The sequence below is a fragment of the Lasioglossum baleicum genome, chromosome 14 (assembly GCF_051020765.1).
Source record: "Lasioglossum baleicum chromosome 14, iyLasBale1, whole genome shotgun sequence".
Lineage (NCBI taxonomy): Eukaryota > Metazoa > Arthropoda > Insecta > Hymenoptera > Halictidae > Lasioglossum > Lasioglossum baleicum.
Window position 1 is genome coordinate 5,301,902 of NC_134942.1, and position 22,252 is coordinate 5,324,153.

At 42.4% G+C, this 22,252-nt stretch overlaps 1 protein-coding gene across 1 annotated transcript in view; it reads left to right on the top strand.

Moving 5' to 3' along the window:
* Nucleotides 1-22,252, top strand: part of LOC143215898 (uncharacterized) — a 92,454-nt gene that overhangs the window by 26,830 nt on the left and 43,372 nt on the right. Inside the window, exon 3 of the mRNA XM_076438504.1 lies at nucleotides 10,001-10,067. Coding sequence (XP_076294619.1) covers nucleotides 10,001-10,067 — 67 coding nt within the window. The remainder of the gene's footprint in view (nucleotides 1-10,000; nucleotides 10,068-22,252) is intronic.

Here is a 22,252-nt window from a genome sequence, read left to right on the forward strand (position 1 = left end):
TGCACGCCGTCGGATTAACAAGCGTGCACCCGTGCACACCGATGCGTAATGCCACGACTGATTATATTATCGGCAATCCAATCGGACAAGCGCATCGCTCGCCGGACGATCGATTCGCTGATGTTAATTAATTCCGGAGCCTCAGACTTTCTCGAAACGTGTAAGCGTTTCCATCCACTTCTCGCGTCCATCCCCGACAACTTCCGGTACGACATCGTTTAATCGCCACGTTTCGTAACTGCGCTAACCTCGTTTGGTAAAACGATCACGAAAAATCGCAGATCAACTTTCGAGGGGTCGTTGCGAAGGTCAGGCATATCTCTCTCTGAAAGGTCGCATTGAAGTGAACGTGGAAAAATATAATCGTTTTCTCTTTGTAGTCTTTGAAAATGCAAAAAGCAACTTGAACCTTTCTGATTGTTTTGACATTTTCATGGACGAAGTTATGAGAGTTCAGAGGTGAACAATTTTGTTGTTTCTTTTTTGTTTTTAAATAAAAATTGTCTACTCGAATTGCAGCGAACTCGAGTGGAATAGAGAATTTGTTCTTCTTCCCGAATGAGAAATTAGTGGCATTAGATAACGATTTATCGGCTAAGGGTAGTTTTTCGCGGATCTCGCGTTCCCTCGGCGAAGGACGTCCTCGACGTTCAAACAACGTCGGGTTACAATCGAGAATCCCAGATTGGTTCGAGCTTTTACGGTCAACGGAAGTAAATAGATTTTCCCTGGGCGCGCTGAAAAATTTTCCATTATCAGATCAAACAAGCGTAGGTTCGCAAACAATGGCGGCCGCCTGCTTGCTAGTCGGAGAGAGAGAGGGCTTCCGGTTTGTAGCGCACGGCCCGTGTAGAACCGCGTCGAAACACGCGACATTTCCGATTCCGATTCCGATCCTATCCCTGATCCTCGAGGTCTCGTAAACACCGGCTTCATCAGCGGGTATTTGGACACCGTCGAGGACCACCGATTCCTCTGTTTGCGGAACGTCGCAGGCCCGGATATTTTCCGGAAATCGATATGGCCGGCGATTACGGCCGGCTGATGAACTGGACAATTATTTCTGCTCCGTTTGCCCCTCACATTCGTTTTCCTTCGACGCGTCTCCGAGATTTTCCTTCAGTCAATCCTGTACTCGGTTAATTAACACTAAACCTACCACTGCCGGTCAAATAACCGGTCTTAGATTTTCAATTTTATAATTAGTATTATTATTATTATTGTTATTATATACGGACCGAGGTCTTTTTATACAAATGTTTACAGTTGTTTACAGTAGAACTGATAAAAACAAAAAGAAACATAACAAAAAATAAGTCTTAATCTTTTACATAAAAAGGGACAAGCGCGAAACTAAACAAATACAGGTACGATATTAACCTTTAACTACCCGCGCCCTGAATTGTCACGTTACTATCCGCGCGGTGTATTTAGCACACCACATGTATCACTGTGTGACTGAGTACTGTGCGGAGCACGAGAGAAAACTAGCGGGCAGGGAACGGGGAAAGAAGAAGGCCTTTGCGTTCCTCTTGCCCCGTTCCCCTCCCGCTAGTTTTCTCTCGTGCTCTGAACAGTATATATATATTATTGTATTGGTGTACTTTTTACACCAGCGCGGGTAGTGAAAGGTTAACAAATAATCTTGCGTAATTTTCTTTTGAATGCCTGTAACGTGCCATTAAAAAAATCAATATTATTATAAATATAAAGTATGTTTAAGCTTGCAATAATGCGATTTAAAGGATTTATTACTCCATATGTGGATTTGGATTTCATTGTTTGAAATTCTGCTCTGGTTCTCAAAACACGTTCAGGTACGTAGAAATTGATTTGTCTCAGGAGTGCGGGACAATCTATATTATTATTTATCAAATTAAAGATAAAGCTCTGGTCGCGGATACTATTCTTCGATCAGATAATGTTTCCAGGTTGACTGTGTTTAATATTTTAGAGTAATCATGATTGAAGATTGACATTGAGTAGTTATTGAAACGATGACGTTGCTTATATGGAAATTGATTTATCCAAGCACGTATTGCAATAAAAATTGTACAAAATCTAAATGAATAGGACTTTGTCATTTTTATCAGACGAGACATTTTAATCGCTTTCAGCGCTCGGTAGGTTTAGTGTTGATTGCGTTAATGGGATTTTCTGGATTGCGGGGTCGACAACCTCTGCTTGTGTGGACTGAAGATCTCCATGCAAAATAAAGTAAAAAATTTAGAAGTAAAAATTGATTTTCCTCAATAATTCTAATAGGTTGAAAATATCGAGATTCTTGAATTCTTGTGTCACCTTCTTGCTATTTTAAGTTACACCTATTCAGTTTTATTGCCCTCCAGGCGGTATACCTGACAAGGTTCTTATAGCATTTACAACCACCGCGCTCCGACCACTTCAACCCCGACGGATGGACAACACGTGCGACAGACCCACCGAATCAGATCGATGGGATCATACATACATACAAACATACTTTTCTATTTTATATACAGGGTGTCCCACGTAACACTTATCACGATTTTTCAAGTACTTTCGATAATCTGACAAAGAAGTATTTTCAACAATAGTTGATCAGTTTTCGATTGGCTATACATCGCAATAAAAAAAGTTAGAATTTTTTTTAGTATTGTCACAGGCGCCTTCATTTTTTTAAATGACACTTGATATTTTTGGCTTAACAGCATTACAGCCCGTATCAAGACGAATTCAACGACCTAGTATACCATCGCCTTCGGATGACCTTGAAGTACCATTTAAAAAAATGAAGGTGTCCTTGGCAATAATTAAAAAGACAATGTTCGAACTTTTTTTTATTGGAATGTATAGCGAATCGAAAACTGACAGACTTTAGTTCAAAATATTTTTTTGTCAGATTATCGCAAGCACTTGATTGGAAAATCGTGGAAAGCGTTACGTGGGACACTCTGTATACAGAAGAAGAAGAAGAAGATGGAAGATAGATAGATAGATCTATAAAAGACTTTGTTAATAATTATCAATAATTTTAGTAACATCGGAGTAGCACGTTGACATTCTCAGATTCCATTTATCTTCATCCTTTCTTCAACATCTACTGTGTACGGTTCATTAATTTCGTTAAAAGCTGGTTATAAACATACTTAATACAGTCCCAATAAAAGGTTTTGACGTCACACACGTGAAACCGGAAGTCGATTCGGGATGAAAGTGAAAATGGAAGGGATCGGTTTAGGGGTTAATTGGTTGTGTTGATGGAGTTGTTACGAAGATCCAGAGAGAGCGTTCTGTAGTGGATACGAAAGGTATTTCGCCAGGATGGTTTTCAAGGCACATGGATATCGAGAAACCCATTAGCGAGACTGTAGCCGACTCGGCAGGCTACGACGACATCGAGTCGGCCGCAATTACTCTGCAGACGACGTTCTAGGCGCACAAGTCAATTGTTAAATCGCCAAGGGACCACGAATCGTTTCAGAGCCGGCCGGACCCGTGTCCGCATTATCTCGGTCATATCCTCTTTTCAGTCTACACCCGGTGCTGGCTAACTTCACTGCTGCTCCACTCTCTTCTCTTCTCTTCTCTTCTGTTCTGTTCTGTTCTGCTCCACTGTCACAAACGATATCGATCCCGATGTCGAGACCTATGATGGTTAAATAAATCGTTGGGGACACCGATCGCTCCACTTAACTCTCGACAGTCCGATTCATCCTTTCGATTCGATCCTCGTAACTCTTTACGCGATGCCTTGCCTCTTAAACAACGCCGTTCCGACTTCATACGATTTTCCGAACCGGAGAAAATTGTGTCGCACGACTTTTCGTTGTTTACATGTTGATTTTTACATCTTCTTTAACGGGGAACTGTACCCTACTGAAGTAATTAGAAAGGAACTAGAATCTTACTAGAAAAATGGGTCGAAACATGGGTCTGCGCGCCTCGACTTTTTGTCCTTATTTGAGCATATTTTGGGCTGGGTGAGGACTCATTCTGTAGAGGAAGATTAAATACAGACCGCTCTTCACATGCTTTAACCAGATTATGATTATATCTAATAATGTGAGTGCCCAAAGTAAAGACAAAATCGAGAAAAATAACCGCAGATTTCAATGTATTTTTCTGTCTCAAAGAGACTTTTTTGACTGATATGATGAGAAGAGCGACTCGTGATGAACCTTCCTCTATCAAATGCACCTTTGTGCAGCTCAACATATGCTCGTATAAGGACAAAAAGTCGAGGCGCGTGATTTCATTCACATTAGCATAGATTTCCCCATGAAGACAGAGGTCCTCTCTGATGCAGAGCCAGTCTAGAGCCAATTTTAGTTCAGTTCGTTTAGACGAGATGGCGCCTAGTCAGGAGGACTGTCAATCAGTGCTGCGATATTGTGCAACATTTCACTGCTGCACTGCTATCAACGTGGAATCATAGCAAAACTGACACAGACGAGGTAGATATTCTCATCGGTGGCACTAATATTAGTGCGAGCTGCCCTGTGTAACGGCATTCGCGACGAGCTGAATAGAATTTGGAAATAGCAAGCAACTCCATCTCGTGTTCATTAGGCAGTTGCGTGTTTATCAATGTTACCAAACTTTTTTTTTGCACAGAAGTTGATAACATTGATAAATAGTTATTTTCTAGTTACAAATCGAGGGTATAGTTCCCCCTTAAATTTTATACCTCTGAGCTTTGTAAGTCACGATGTCCAGTTAGAAAATGAGAGACAGACAGGAAGGGATCGAAAATTCGCTTCTCTATCTATTGGATCCGACATTCTCCTGCAGTCCGTTAGGAAATACGGACAACTCCGACGACCATCGATCCTCTCCGGGATTAATTATCGTTTAATTACCGTCGGTCGGTTGCGTCGACGCGCTAACGAAATTTCGAGGACGACGCGACGGGCTCTCCGCAACAGGTTCACTTCCGGGTGACGCGTTCCAACATTTTTAACGCGATTAGTCAACGAGTTCGACCGAGGGAAGAATGGAATCTGAGAATTCAATCAGCGGAGGATCGTTCGAGATTGCCCGCGTACTGATCGTCGAATTCTTTCGTTATTTGCTTTCTCCCCGGGAAAAGCGCAACCCGTTGATCGCGTTGCGAAATGCAGCGCCACTTTAAGCGGAAGTCCGAACATAACAATCGTAAGAGAAATCGGCGAAACTTTTCTTATCAGGCGGAAGATCTCTATTCGAATTCCTGGCTGTTCCGATGCGTTTCATGGAATGCGGAATGAGTAAACAATTCTTTCACCTGTGAGATTTCTTTAGCTCAAAATTCAATTAAAATGCTGTTCTCAGGTATTCCACGAACCTGCGTGTATTGTAAACGGTGTTGTGTGATGCAATTGAAAGGGACTGCATTGCAATTATGATTCCTGGGGGAATTAAATCGTAACATTCGTGCAGAATAACGATTGTCTACTTCAATCCTGCGACGCGGGAGCTAATGAAAATTGTCATGCTTTTTTAATCACTCCAGCAAAATGGGAATAATATTTTATCATACGGATCCTTCACACAGTCGATCGGTGAACCTTGCTCGACGTGTGTCAAACATTCTGAAGTGGTTACAGCGCTGGCTCGCAAGTTCGTGTATTTATTTTTCCAAGTACACAAACACGAGCGCGACCAATTCTGTAACAATTGAACACGGTGTGTTTTGCTGCGGCTGTCAGCGTTCTGGAAATGTTTCACGGCGAGGGCGTCAAACAAGAACATTCGGTCCGCTGTCGGCGAGCTGTGTCGTCGGAAACAATTAAACCGTTCCAGTGAAAGTGTGTCAACGAAAGCTCGGCGCGGATCGATCGCTCGCAATTAGGAATTACGAGGCTGGTATGTAGAAGCTTCCGTCGTTGCGCTTTTAATTAATTGCCGCGAAACGCATCGCGCGCGTGCAACTCCGAGCGCCGATTACGTAGAAATATTTCTCCGAAAAGCGTGCTCTCGCGTTTCCACGAACTGGAATACTATAGGTCGACTTCCCCTTTCTCTCTCCCGGTTCCGTAGAAACGGAGTTTCCTCGAGGAATTTCCTCGTGCTGGCCGTCCTGCAATTATTTCGGTTCATTTGGTAAAAATACGTTCCCGTCATGCGAGATGTTTTAATTGCGAGAGGGAACGTTGTTCACCGTCGAACGGGCCCGGGATATCTCCGATTGAAAGCCGCTCCTCTCTAATTAACAGTTTTCATCTGAGGATCGCCGTTTTCCACCGGAACACCGGGGGATTCGCGGAAAATACGCCGCGCGCTCGGAAATTCCTTTTTAACCGGAACTTTGTTTCGCCGTCGGCAAGTTTTCGAGGTCGACTCGCGCAACCCAACTTTTATCTGCCTCGTTTCCACTGTACGATAAACTTCGTTTTCAACCGCGATCGTCAATCCAGAGCCTCGCTGCGAAATCCGGATTTTTGTAGTCGTCCCGTCCCTGCAATTGGCAGTGCGTCAAAACGTTGAAGCAGCTCGTCGTGACATAAATTCGTCCTCTTGAAACTATGAATATGTTATAATTTCTACGATTTAGATAAAATATTAAGAAGACGTTAGAATGATTCAAGGATAATGTTAAAGAATACGCTTGGAAAATTTTTATTTTCCATAAAAATCCACAGTCTAATGACCGATTAAACGACCCGCAAATGTACATTGATTGAAAAGAAGCACTCGCAATCTACCGCGTATTCATAAATAAAAAGAGCGATTATTACTGCTACAATCTAATACAATTTTCCCGCAAACTGGATTTTCAACGTAACGAGTCGAATTCCGCAATTTCGCAGATCGTGCAGCGAATTATCTTGCCAGCTCGTTAGCGATGTCGATCGGCAACGATGCATCGGTGTCCACGCTCCAAATCGGCATAATCGATCCGTCGGCATCGTCGATTGAAAGGGAAAGTCGAGGCTCGATTCTAGAGAGGCTGGTTCACTGACTCTCGGCTGCTTTCGCCGTCCCTTTTTAATCGCGGGGCTGATCTCATTGATGATTTAATTACTTCCAATCAACTGGCCCGTCGCGACTCCGACGCTGCCGTCGTCGAAGGAACTCTTGACCTTTCCCCGTCGATCCAGCAATTATCTACCTCCAGATCGATCGATGCACGTACAATCTTTCGCTAATCTTTTCCCGAGACCACAATGTTAAATGGAATCTTCGATTTGGCGGTTCAATCTTTGATTTTTCGATCTGACTCCTTCTGGAGTAATAACAATTATTATTCATGGTCGGATGGGTCTCTGAAGCTTGTCATTTTATCACTTATTTCTCAGAATAATTACTGTCACTAATAACTAGGGATAGGATCAAGTTCAATATGTGCTCACGAATCCGAGTCAATTTCAATAACCAAGTTTCATTTCGTGGGTTTCGATTACTACTTAAAAGCAGTAATGTTCCAATGATTATATTTGAAGAGTATTGGGTTGGCAAGAAAGTAATTTCGGTATTCCAAGATGAAATAAAATCGAATTTCTATATTCAAACGATGAACTTAAATCAAGAAAATATTTTCTTATTTATTCTTTTTTGCGAAAGATCATCGAACAAAAGGGAATATATCTTATTCATTAAAGTTCATTGCTTGAATACAAAAATTGGACTCTATTTCACCTTAAAATACCGAAATTACCTTCTTGCCAACCAAATATTAATTTTATAAAACCTTTTAACCCCCCATTCAGCCCTATAGAGTTTTAATTTTATGTCATGCCGCCATCTTAGATTTCAAAACCACTTTTCACCCCCTTAGGGGATCAATTTTTCAAAATGCCGAAACACAGGTGTTTGATTAATTATATCAAAGAGCATTAGGACCAAGTTTCAAGCAAATCTGACCACGAACAAAATATTCCTCATACAAACGTTGCAACCCCTTTTCATTCCCTCGGGGGTTGAATTTTTTGAAATGCCGAAACAGGTGTTTGATTAATTATATCAAAGAGCACTAAGACCAAGTTTCAAGCAAATCCGACCACGAACAAAATATTCCTCATACAAACGTTGCAACCCCTTTTCACCCCCTAGGGGGTTGAATTTTTTGAAATGCCGAAACAGATGTCTGATTAATTATATCAAAGAGCATTAAGACCAAGTATGAAGTAAACCCGACAAAATATTCCTCATACAAACGTTGCAACCCCTTTTCACCCCTTGGGGGGTTGAATTTCGAAATATTCTTTCTTATCCCTTGTATAGATCAAAAGAAAACTTTCTGCAGAATTTCAGCTTTCTAGGTCCAAAGGTTTAGCCTGGGCGTTGATCAGTGAGTGAGTGAATGAGTCAGGACTGCATTTTTATACATATATAGAGATATAGACCCTTGCAGCTTCAATTGAATCTTTTATTCGTCTCAGAGTGCCTCAACCACATGTGCAGCAATAGACATTATTATTAATCCTCTAATAGACCCTCGAACCTAGAATTTTTCTCAAATTTTTCTCTCAAGAGTTTCTTTGTTCCACGACGAAGGGCTGATTCCAAAAGTAAAATAAAAATTGGTAGGGACAAAGAAGTTCTCAAACGCGCGGCATCTCCAGATAGAAATGCTTTCCACCGTTTCCGTGAACAGTGTTCCGAGCAAATATTATTCTCCGAGGTTTCATTTGCAAACAACTAGATACCGATCGGATGATAAAGACCCTGCTGGCCGGAACATTCGGTTTAATTGCGGCTCATTGTTGCCACGCTGTGATCCCTTTGCCACGTTGCACTTCGCTACACCGTGCCACGCCACGCCGAGAACTGGCCCATGGTGCATCTTTCATTCATGCATCGATCGCGCGGCTTCACAGGCATTTACTAATTATAAAGTTCACCCTTTGAACGGTTCCGGTGTATATACGAGTGCTCTCGGCCACTTAGACTTCGGTTGAATCGAGTTTGCCAGTTCTGCTCCCTGGTGCGTTGGTACTGCTTCAAGAAACTCGAGGATCCCCTATACCCGGTGTCGCAGGATTCTTGCGACGCGATTTAATAAATTACAATTTATACTGTTCCAGCTGTGCTGCATTTTTACTCGCTACTTTTATTCACATTTATATTATAATTCAGCTGTAATTATTTTTAATCAGTACTTTTATCTGTATAATGTTGAGGAGGTTCGTTGGGAACCCTCCAGGAAATATTTTATTGCGAAAAGCACAGGTATTAGAAATTCGAAATAGGTTTTTCACTAAAAAGAATCTTGCAAGTTTGACAGTTTCCTCGAGTTTCATGTTATTAGGTGTGCTAATAAGTTCTTTTCCCTATTTTTCCAAATTTACGTAAGTGGTGACGCAAATGATGCTTCTCGCATATTCTTTGAAATTATTACATAGGACTGGAAACTCTTACTGTCAGCTTTCTACAGCTTTTTTTAAAGCTGAAAGAACGCTCTTTCTGATGGCGCCACAATCGGGAAGTAACTCGAATTCGGTCAGAAGTTATGATCGTAGAAAAAAAAAGGAGAAAGAACTTATTCGCACACACCTAATTTAATTATTAACATTCATTTGAAACTCTTTGATAAATGACTGAAAGCACGGAACGCTGGTGAATTCGCAACAGGCGCAGCATTGGAAATGGTAGTGTGGATTAGGTGCCGGCTGATTCGATGATTGTTTGGAAGCGTGGGGTGGAATGCAGCAATCATCGAGACAGCCGGTTCATGTGTAACGATCTAATAATCGTATCGTTGCTCCTTCCGTATCCGCCAAAGACTGGGGAGCCCCTATTATTGCGTTATCGCCCACGCTAAGAGATAATTGATTAAAAGGTCCGATGGTGGAAGTACCGCGTTTCCTAATCCTATTACAACTATTACGTACGATGAAAGTAATCGGGACGGAACACCGGCGACGAAACGTTCATTTCCTGCGCGAACGTCTCGGCCGAGGTCCCCAGACGATCGCAGCCATTTGCAATTCTTCCGTAAGACAAACTTTCGAAGACCGACGGTAGTATGTGTTAGACGCGCGTAACGAAGATCAATGGAAAAACTACCGAATTGATTTTATTTTTTATTATTTTTCAGCGTACAACATATGGGGAGACGTTCCTCCGCGAAAGTGTCGACCACCGAAGATCGGCGATATACCAAAGTGAGTACGCCATATTTCTTTAGCACTCTGTGTCGGAAGCTTAACAATCTTCCGTTCTGAACAAAATTATGTAAATGTACACTTGTTTTATTTAACACTGGAACTACCTTTTGGTATTAAGGCAAGAACATACGAGGAAATCTTGCTTCTCCGCTGGAGATTACAATAAAAATAACTGGATTTAATGACGATTACTCCTGATAAACGTGATCCAATATTTGCCCGCGATGCGATGCCGGATTTCCAAATTTCATGTTTCGACAAATTTTTCGTCGTTGCATTGCTCGGTTGTGCATTGTTGCATTGCTCGGTTCTGCATTGTCGCATTGCCCGGTTGTGCATTTACGGAACGCACCCTAACGAACGTACGTTTACCGCGCACTTGTCGCGCTTCCGTAAAAGCGCGCGGATCTTTTCAGGAGCTCGTCGAGAGTGATAACGAAGGGGTTGCGCGGGGGTGGATCGGCTAAATGCTCGCGCCGCGTCGTCGCCCGTAAATCTCGCTTCGATTAACCCCGACCTTCGAGTGTACCATCGTCGATTCCATCGTCGACGCGAGAAAAAAAGGGGGTGCGCGGTAATAGAGCAGGGGCGAGGAGGGGAAGGGTTGGTCTGACGGGCGGAGGCAAGAACCACGACCTAATCTGCCATAATGCAGCCCGACATGCAAATAGATATTTTTAACCTTGTCTCGAAGGCGATCGATAGCCGCGAAGGCGGCACGGAGCTCGTCTAAATAATTGCTCCTCTTCTCCACCCCTTTACCGCCCCCGACGTCAGACACAGAGACTGGTCTCCTCGTGTTCTTTCGCGCTTGCATCAGAAGGGATTGCAATGTTTTTTTCCGTCGTCGTACCGCTTACAGCCCCCTCTCACCCCTCGTAGACCTCACCCCCCACCCCCGGCGATCCGTTATCCATCGAGCGTATTGGAGACGATGGTTTTTACCTCTTCGCGGTTGCTTGTTCCATTTTTCCCCTTTTCATTCTCCACTCTTAGCGATTCCGAGGGAAATGACACGGCCGACTGTGCTGGAGGGGTGGAGACATTTCTTGGGGGTGGGTAATCGACGCTGTAATTATCCGCGATGACTTCATAATGCTAGTCGATGATCAATCGGCCGTGAACAGGCGGAAGACAGCAAGTCGAATTATAATTAAATTCTAATCGGGGACGTGTAGATCCTTTGACGGTGTTCGAAGTTGCCAACATTTTAATTATGCGCATAAGACTAGTATTAGTTTGGAGAAAAAAAAACCTGGAACACAGAAAGGGGCATTCACACCTCTACTAAAACAGTCCAGCTGAGGGGATGGAAAAATATCGGAACGGATTTTTCGAAGCCGGAAACCGCTGGAAATCAGGATTGGCCGGGGACAGTGTTGGGCAAACGCTAGTCACAATTTTGATTATTGACTAATTGACTTCATAAGCTCTACAAAAGTGACTAATAATTAGTGACTAAGTAAATACTTGTGAGCGTGACTATGAGTAACGACTACATAAGTATTTGGGCGTAATAACTCATGAATAATGACTAAACTTTTATTAAGGATGAATATTGACTATTGACTATAATGGCATAACCAATGACTAAATACGCAATCAGAATTTCACTATGGCCAATGACTGAAAATCGTTACAAGTTAAAAGAAGACGTAATAACAACAAAACAATATCCTATTAGTTTATAAACATACAAAATACAGATTACGACACGTTTGATCGCTGCAAATTCCGTGATGATGCCATTGTGAACTCCGCTGTATGTAGATATTAGGAACAGTAACGACGCGACGTCGTTGCCGTTATTGATTGCGGCTTTCAGATGTTGATTGATTGGATTTAGAATCTGACGGTTGACAGAGAAAGACGTTTTTTGTAAATCTCAGACGAAAGATATCTTTGATCCTATATTAATGTATGTTAATCGCACAATAGTGACTGATGACTAAAGATTGATGACTGATCATTTAAACTAACTAATGATTAATCATAACTAATAAGTAGACTGCGGGTCTTCATGCAAAATAAAATATGTTTGCATTGATTGTAAGATAGGAGCCATATAAAAATTTCACTCTTCCTTTAATCATCTTATTAAGGTGAAACTGATACACTGGTATAAATCTTTTTAATACCTCCACCGTTTTAAATTGTATGTACCCATTTTTGTCTTACACGCATAAAATCCGCGGTCTACTCATAAGCAATAACTAACGATTACTTAGAGTTGTGACTAACTAATCAAAAAGTTTTAGCTAACTTTTTTCAAGTTTTGGCTAACAATCAATCAGGCTATTAGTCATTTTTAACTATTAGTTGATTTTTGCCCACCTCTGGCCTCGGGGATCGCTTCGGATAATCCGTGACCAATAATTATGCGGACGGTGCTGGAACACCGCGGGACACACGGGGATCATTCATAGAGTCGTACGTGTCGGATCGGGACGTGGAACAACGCATTACGAAACGGAGTGTGGACGCGGGGGTGGTCGGGAAAGCCGTTCGAATCGTTTATAAATGCGGAGCCGACGGATACTCGGTCCTCGACGGAACGGCGAGGGGATGCGACAGCCATTTTGTCAGGTCGCGTGAATTATTACGACCCGACGACTGTTGTCTCGCGAAGCTGTAAAATGCGTGCGGAGTTTGGTCTCTCGCGGACCACTGGACCGGCGAATGTTGGCCGGTCGCCAACAGGACTCTCGAAACCGTCGCTTTCGGGCTATTAGAACTCGGCTTCCGCCGGATAACACGGTCCTGCAGTCTTTCGGATTTATTGTATGTCTCGGCGTATCTGGGATGCTGCGATAGCGGGTGAAGGCTGCTGGCGTCGTTAAGCACCCTCAAATGGTCCCCAAAATTGAATTCTACGAGCGCAACAATTTGCTCGACCCAGTTCGCGGCGATTTTTATCGATGTGCTAGAAAGATCATGGTCCGATCACGGATTAAGGGTTGCTAGATTCACGACAAAGAAGCCCACAATTGGAAACGATTTATTGTTTAAATTGTTTGATGTTTCGTACAAGTTCTTCGATTGTTTTCGAGTAAACTCTTTTTATTCGAGTACATCCGGGAGCACAATCCCCTTTCGGGGACGCTAAACCTTATCCTGCACGCTACACGAGTACCAACTACGAAGACCGAAGCTGCAACCGGAGAAAATTTCATTTCGAGAATGCGAGGGAACCCTATTTTATGAAACCAGCAGGACACTTGACCGCGTCCCCTGCCCGGTAGACTCAATTTTAAGCTATCAGTCACGAAGTCCTATGATATCATGGAAGAAAATTGGTTCTGGTGGGAGGCGGCGTATCTGGAACACGAATCAGCCGCTTAAAATGCAAGGCGACCCTATTTTATGGAACCGAGAGACCTCTAAACAACCCCCTTTTATCGTAGACTCGATTCCAGGCTGTCTACCATGAAGTCCTAGGGTATATCGAGGGAGAATTCGGTTCTGCAGAAGGATTGGCTGGTTGGAATTCAAATGGGCACTTGGGAAGTAAAGCAATCTTGTTTTATAGACCAGGGAGAACTCTGGGGGCCGTCAGGTTAAGAACCCCAAAACACTCCTAAGACGGTTTCAAGTTGTGGAGATAAGCCCTAACGACTGGATCACGGTGCATTATACAGGTGTGCCGACTTCCCTCAGAAAACTGTGATAGATGGGTAGTAATTCTTTGGCCGCCGCCAGACGGCGCATGGATCGTAGGTACCGTACGTGTGCGAATGAGTGCAATGAGTTTGTGTGTATTCAGCAGCGCGTCCCAATACACAGAATCTCATTCGCACACGTACGGTACCTACGACCATGCGCCATCTGGCGGCGGCCAGAGAATTACTACCCATCTATCACAGTTTTCTGAGGGAAGTCGACACACCTGTATAATGAACCGTGGTGGATACAATTAGAGAAACAATTGATAGAATTCTGAGCTCCTCTTCCAGCAGACCCGAAGCTAGGTTAGCAACCAGAGGTGTTGCAACTTGCGGTGCCATAATTGGGCACCCCGAGCCATCTAGATACAACCGACCGCTATCGAAATAGTATTCAACGAGCGGTGTTGCGTCCCGACAACCTCAGGACCGAAAGTCACTCAACCGTGGAACAAGAAGTAAGAGGACCAGGGTGCCGGGTGTGTGGCGGAGGGTGTGGGTCGATGAAAAGCTCGGTTTAATGCGGTCCATCGAGCTAGAAGCTCCGCGGGCCACTGCAAGCTCAGCGAACCAGAGACCAGCGCAGCATGCACGCGGTTAACCTCGATGCATTTCGTCCTCTTTTCTATTTGCCCACCTCGGCACACCTAGTGCCGGCTCGTGATTAAAACCCGTCCGACCCGTGGTCCGTCAACTGTGCGCCAGGTGTCCAGCACTCGGGACACCTTCACGGACGATTATGGTCATCCGAAGATGAACTGGATCGGGCTCGATTCACCCTAAAGGATTTTACGCGATCCGAACTGTTAATCTATTCATTACACGCTGTGGAGCAACGGTGTCGAACAGCTCCACTCAAGTCCACTGTTGTGACCTTATTTTTCTGACGTGTGGAAGTCGGGAAATTAATTGGCAGCAATGGTAAACTAAACTCTCCTGAAGTTTGTAGAAATAATTGTGAACACAAGTGTCGCCCCCCATTTTCCTAACAAGTATCTAGATTGCTCGAAGAACCACCCCCAACGAATTCGTTTTTCTCCCCCAAGTGACTGGTTTATAATTCTGAAGAGATTAATGAAACTAATCCTGAAGTTTGTAGAAATAATTGTGAACAAGTGTCACCCCTCATCTTTTTGACAATTACCAAGAACCACCCCTAACAAACAGCTCGCTTTTCTCCCCCAAGTGTGACTGGCTTGAAATTCTGGAAAAATTGAAGAAATGAATCCTGAAGTTTGTAGAAATAATTGTGAACAAGTGCTACCCTCCATTTTTCTGACAAGTATCAAAATGGTTGAAAGAACCACTCCTAACAAACAGCTCGCTCTTCTCCCGCACGTGACTGGGATGAAATTCTGAAAAAATTAATGAAATTAATCCTGAAGTTTGTAGAAATTATTGTGAATAAGTATCACCCCTCAGTTTTTTGACAAGTATCAAGATTACTCGAAGAACCTCCCACAACAAATTCGTTTTTCTCCCTCAAGCGATTGGCTTGAAATTCTGAAGAAATTAATTAAATTAATCCTGGAGTTTGTAGAAATAATTGTGAGCAAGTGTCACCCCCCATTTTTCTGACAAGTATCAAAATGGTTTAAAGAACCACCCCTAACAAACAGCTCGCTTTTCTCCCCCAAAAGACCGACTAAAAATTTCGGAAAAATTCCTGAAAGTAGAGTCGACTTCCAGCTATAATTTGCTTTCGGTTTCGTCCAGGAGTCCCACGTTCAGAATATTCTGTAGGAGTGGCTTCCGAGAACGTGTCTCTGTGAGCAAAAGTGCTAAAACCGGCGGTGTTTCTCGAAAACGTGGTTCACATCTGGGAAGTCCTCGCTTCGAACACAGAGCACGCCACTCAATTTGCTTAATGCAAAGAGCTTCGGGTAATCTAGAATCCGCGGCTCGCGAGACGGTAATTTACGTTTCGCAATTTGCCAGTGTTTCATCAAAACCGGGGCGGCTCTCTTGAAGGAACAACGATCGCGTTGTCGAAAGAGGTGCGAGATGGCAGTGTGTGTGTGTGTGTGTGCAGGATAAAGTCGACGTATGGGTCCGGCTGAGAGCGGATTCTGAAAGCGGGTCTGTGTAACCAAGCGATTTACAAAGGTAAAGTTGTCTCGCGGAGCTCCTTCGATTATTCAAACACGTCTCTCGCCTCTCGAGCCACGACTGCTCCAGATTCCCATCGATTCGGTTTCTGCTCACTATTTTCGAGACACTAGGAGAGATAACAGCTCCCTACACCTCATTCTGCAATTTTCGAAAAATTCTCTCTGCCGTTTCAAACTTATTTTCTCCCTCAGCGTTCAATCTGTGTGATTTTGTATTTCCAAGTGGATCTTCCGACGTAGACGTTTATTAATGAAGTGAACGATGTAGATTGTAGACAATCTGTACGCTTCTTTACGAGCCTGTCCTCAAGAACATGTTAGCCCTGCTGTGTCCGGGATCAAAGGTTAAATTCTGTCTTTCAGATAACTAATTAATAGACTGCGGATTTTATCTTTATTTATATTTATTTTAAAGCAGCGGACGAATTACGAAAATTTAAGGACATCAGTGTATCACTTTCAGACAATTAAAAGAAAAAAGAATTTTCTATTCGGTTCCTGTGTCTTGCAATCAATGCAAACATTTTTGATTTTGCATAAAGATCCGCAGGTCAAAGCGACACGATGACAATTGAAACATTTGATTGAACGTTCGAACGGTTTTATTAAGGTTTCGTGCAACTTCGGATCAGATTGATCGAACGTCTGAAATATTGCAAACAAGATTCGTTCGCCAGAGAAAGAGTCGAATCCGTGAATTACGGGTTTGGCTCGGGAAGCCAAGAATTAAGAGCAGCTGTAGCTGTTTTCATGAGAGCAGCTGTTAGGGAAGAAAGATCGTACAATAAATTTCCATAGCGTTCGCGCCCGGAACGACCGATGCAAATGATCCTTCGTAATTCATGAAAATTTACGAGCCGTCCGCCGCGCGACTCGCGTTAGATCGAGACACGCCTGAATTTCGCGAATTTACATCTTGCGTGACACCTTCGCGAATTTCCCTCGCGACGCTCTCTCCATTTTTTCCCGGCCGGGGAACACGGTGCTCCCGAATGTTTGCTCTCGGGGTTTTTCGCGATTGATCTGCGCGGCCCCGTTATAAATGATCGTTTCGCTGGCGGTTTTTAATTAAGAGCGACACGGCTCGCGTGATCCATTCGGATAACGCACGGTGCTCGCGAGATCGAATTAATTTCGGATTGCGATCGAGATCGTGATCGTGCGCGGCTCATAATCGACGCGAGAATGACGCCTGACGATCACGCACCAGGACGACATAGTAATAAGAAACCTGATCGAATCATGCTGTTCACTCCCAATGTCCTAAAATAATGAAATGAACGAATTCCAAATTTCCTCGCTTACTTCGATTCGTATTCAATTTATATTTATCATTTATTATTCAATTATTATTTACATTTATACTCAATTAATATTTGTTAGCATTCTTGTTTTCTTATATTATAATATTTAAATAAAAAGAAATGTTTAATGTACCACGTTTTTCAGACGGACTAGAAAGTATAAAATAATTTTTCCTAGCCCCATTCAGATAGTCCTGAAAATTTGTGATTGTGAATTTTGAATAGCTATGAAAATACTTGTGAGATTTAAAACGAAAAACGTGGGGCACATGCAATAGACAATTGATGCATGAATAGTTCACCTAAATTACTAACAATTTTATTGCACTGCAAATGATATGAACTGTTGCGCGAGTTTTCTCAACGGCAGCTACTCTCTACAATCCTTACTATTGTCTTGCGCCCCACGTTTTTCGTTTGAAATCTTGCAAGTATTTTCATAGCTATTCAAAATTCACAATCACAAATCTTCGGGACCATCTGTATCGGGCTAAGAATCTGTATGTGGGGCTAGAAAAAATTATTTTATACTTTCTAGTCCGACTTTATAAAGATTTCTTTTTATTTAGATATTATAATTAGACTGCGGCTCTTTATATATATGCAAAATAAAAAATGTTTGCATTGATTGCAAGACACAGGAGCCAAATAAAAACTTCACTCTTCTTTTAATTATCTTGGTAAGGTAAAACTAATACACTGGTGGCCTTAAAATCTTTGTAATACCTCCACTGTTTTAAATTGTATACACCCATTTTTATCATAAATGCATAAAATCCGCAGTCTAATTATAATATAGGAAAACATGAATGCTAACAAATATTAATCGAGTATAAATGTAAATAATAATTGAATAATACCATACATGATAAATATAAATTGAATATGAATTGAAATAAGCGAGGAATTTTGGAATTCGTTTTTATTTAAATCATTATTTTCTGCTTTTTATTTTCCTTTTGTTGATAGCTTGCGTGCGATCAACCGCGTGTGTATGCGTGAGCGCCGACGGTATTGCAACCGCGACATATCGAAAACAAACGTGAGCGGTTCCGAGAACGAACAGCGGGCGTTCAAACCGTTTACCTCAACGCACGAAAATTTAAACGAACTAAATAAATCTAGCACGTTCGATCGAGGAACCGATAAAATATTGCATTGTCATCCAGTTCTGAGTTATGTTCAAAGTTCCAAGTCTCTAGCTCATCGGGAAGTGGTTTAGAATTCGATTACAAGATTTGACGCATACAACAACAACAACGACAACTCGGCAAGCTCGGCGTTGTAATAAAATACTAGTTGTTGAAGCTGTGGATGGAATTATCAATACGATCGATGTTCAATTAACGACTGATAAATTTTCCAAATAAAACCCTTCCTCTCGTGCATACATATTCATTTCTTTATTCATGCACACTCATTGTTTCTCTCTCATTCTCTGCATAAATTCACTTCATACATTTTGCTTCTCCCTCATTATGTTTCTCATTCTCATCCCCACACATGTCGATACATTCACCCCCTTGTTTTCATTGAAAATACATACTCTCATACATTACACGCACACACACTGGTCGAAACATCACCATTAAAATGTATTCTGCCAACAATTTATGTATTGTCGAAAATTCACAAAATTGCTATTGCGCACCACCTGCACTTTTCGGTAAATGTCTTCGGTAACCCGGTCCGACCTTTTCACATTGAAATATTAATCGCCGAACGGTATCCGGCAGTGGAAATACTGATAGAAATATTTCGATAGGGAGACAGGCAACGCCACGTAATTAAAGTAAGTGATTGTTTCGACTGACAGGGGATTCAGTGGACCACAAAGCAGACGTCGATCCCTCATCGCCTATTATTATAATTAGCCCGTCGATACTTTCGTCGACGAGAATGGAAACAGAATTCTATACTGGCCCGTCGGTCGCGGGCAATCGGTTTTGCGGCCAGGAACGAAAGGTATTAATTTGAATAACGACCAGCCGATAATTAGTTCCATCCACGTATCCGCCCACGGTGGGTGTCACTGTGTGTGTGTGTGTGTGTGTTTATCTTCATCCCCCAACTGTCCCTTCGCTTCCCTTCACAATTTTCCGTGACATGTTCTGTATTATTTTTCTATGGAATTGGTCATCGAAATCGATCATGCATTTCGGTTTTGAAATACAAAACCTGTACACTTAACTCTTCCATCTTCGTCGTTCGTGACATTTTCTTTTCCGAGCTTGTCGATTAAAAAGCAGTATTAACATTTAATATAATCATTGCTGACCATGTTCATGGACGTTCAAAATACCAAAATGATGAGTCGGCAACATTTGAAAATAACGTTGCGGTATTATCAAAGTGATAAAGTTATTCAGATACCGTTGTGTGTATTTAACTCTCGTATCTCGAAATAAATGTACAAAATTATTATCTCGCATAAATAGGGGCAGACCGTTTTCCTCGGAAAGACGTCATAGAAGGTCAGTTCCCTTGAGCGTGGCGCAACGCGATTGGACACAATCGTGAACTACAATAACTTGAAATAACGAACGATTTCCACAACCAGTTTCGCCGCTAGCTTCGGTACATTATTGTGCCGGACGGTGAATGCAGCCGCTCGTGGAGGGATCGTTTCGAACGCAATTAAAACTGAACGAACGGGGAAACGAGGGCAATCTTTTTCGGAGCGTTCTCCTCGAATATCGTCGTTGTCTCGCGGACCGCAGATTCGAGGCGCATTTCCCGGCGAACATGGCCAGTCGTGTTCCGCGACACGTGTGCCCATTTATTAGAGGCGATCGTCGCAGACAGATGCCCGGTCCTGCGAGACAAAGCGTCCTCATATTTCATTTCTCGGATGATTGATCGCCGGACGTGGAAAACAATGCAGAATAGAAGAGAGTTCTGTGGGATCGGGATAAAAGGTGGAGTGTAGCCACGGCCGAGTAGGTTTTCCCGGGGCTTTCTTCTCTCGCCGAAAAGCCAATGGCGCCCGGCCAAACGGGTCAGAGTTGTAAATTGCTTCGTTTTCTTTTTGTAACGCGCGATCCCCCCACCCCCCCCATCCTCTGTTTACCGATGTAGTTAATTTCCAGGGGCGCACGATTCCCCCGTAAATCTTCGCTCGACCCAGCGCGACGCAATTACACGAAAAAAAAGAGCACAGATCGCCGGGCTGAAAGCCTCGGGACTTTTACGAGCTTTATTAATTTACTATAGTGCCACGTCGATCGGCCAATTAAGACAATGGGTAAAATAAACGGGTTACGGTGTGCCTTAACTCGGAAACCAGGATCGACGTTCTTCTCGAAGTGACTCGAGTTTAAAGTCGGTCTTTACGACGCTCCAGCGAGAGCTAATAGCCCGGCGATTCTTTTACACCCACTGGACCTCGTATCTTCCGCCGGGTTTTATTAACCCCCTGATGTGACCACCTCGTGAGCTACCTCTCTGGCTTTCTTCGGCTATGCAGGTCCGCAAGGGACCTGCACTTTCTGCGAGCCGGCGACGCTTTGTTCGAGTTTCTGCTGAAAGAAGCAACGAGGTAAGGAAATAATGAAATAGGAAACTTTCACAGAGAATTTAGCCGATGGAAGGCATTGAGCAATTTTATCGAAATATTGCTGGTTCAAGTTGCTTTAGAAATCTCGATTCTGCATGAAGATTTCCAAAGAACACTCTATTAGATGTTGTATGATAATTATTGTGCGATTTTGTAAGTGCAGAGGAGTCCACTGAACAATTTACGTTGCCAACAATATATCTTGTTCTTTTACCACGTTTTTATTAGCTCGCTTTCTTGTCTGTCTGTCTGTTTGTTTGTTTGTTCGGTGCAAATTTTGCAATTGATTTTAAACTAACTTCCCGATGAGCTAGAAACTTGAAATTTTAAACATAGCTCAGAACTGGATGACAATGCAATATTTAAAAAAAATTCTTAAGAAGCCTGCGTTTAGGATATATAAACTATTAAATTTAACCGTTACACCTCCCCGCGCGACGCTCGGTAGTACTTACGTGTCGCGTTCAAAGATCCCCACTCCGCGCGAAAGCGCTCCCTACTCCACTACGCATTCCCACTCTAACTCATCCCCACTCCACTGACCCGCTTCGCACCGGAGGAGCTCAGTGTGCGTTCGAGCTCCGTGCGGTGTTTACAAAGTTACTAGGTACGTATTATTATACTATAATGTTTGTTTACCAAGCGAAATGACTGTTGCACCGAGATTCTCTGTCGAACCTTTATCTTTGACATTTTACCACGGCGTTTGTTTTCGATATGACGCGTCGCAATGCCGTCTGAAATTTACTACATGTCTCTGTTATAATCTCATTAAAATGTTCAAAAATAATTTCACACATACAAGACTAAATAGCAGAAAATAATTATTTAAATAAAAATAAATATTTAAAAAATACCACGTTTTTAAAACGGACTGAAAAGTGTAAGACAAATTTTTAAAACACACCACGTTTAAAAAACAAAAATAATTTTTCCTAGCCCCGTACTGATTCCTAACCCCGTATAGATAGTCCTGAAAATTTGTAATGAATATTTGAATACTTGTAAGATTTAAAACGAAAAACGTGTGGGGCGCAAGGTAATATATAGTAAGGAGTGTAGGAGAGAGAGAGAGTAACTGCCGCTGAGAAAACTCGCACAACAGTTCATATCATTTGCAGTGCAATAAAATTGTTGGTGATTTATTCTGTGATTTTTTTCGATTTAAATCTTACAAGTATTTTCATAGCTATTCAAAATTCACAATCGCAAATTTTCAGGATTATCTGTACGGGGTTAGGAATCTGTATGGGGCTAGAAAAAATTATTTTATACTTTTTAGTCAGTTTTAAAAACGTGGTGTTTTTTAAAAATTTATTTTTATTTAAATAATTTGTGCGTGTTAAAAAAGTTTTCTCAGTTAGAAGAACGTACTATGTCATCTTCGATGTTATTAGAAATACTAACCCCCTTAGCAGTCGATGGTTGTTGAAAACCAAAAGAAAAATTGCTGTACCATTATTAACAGTATTGTTTAGATTATTAATAGATAGCGGATCTTTAAGGGGCCCCTAGAAGATCAATAATATTGTCATTACGCTTATCAATA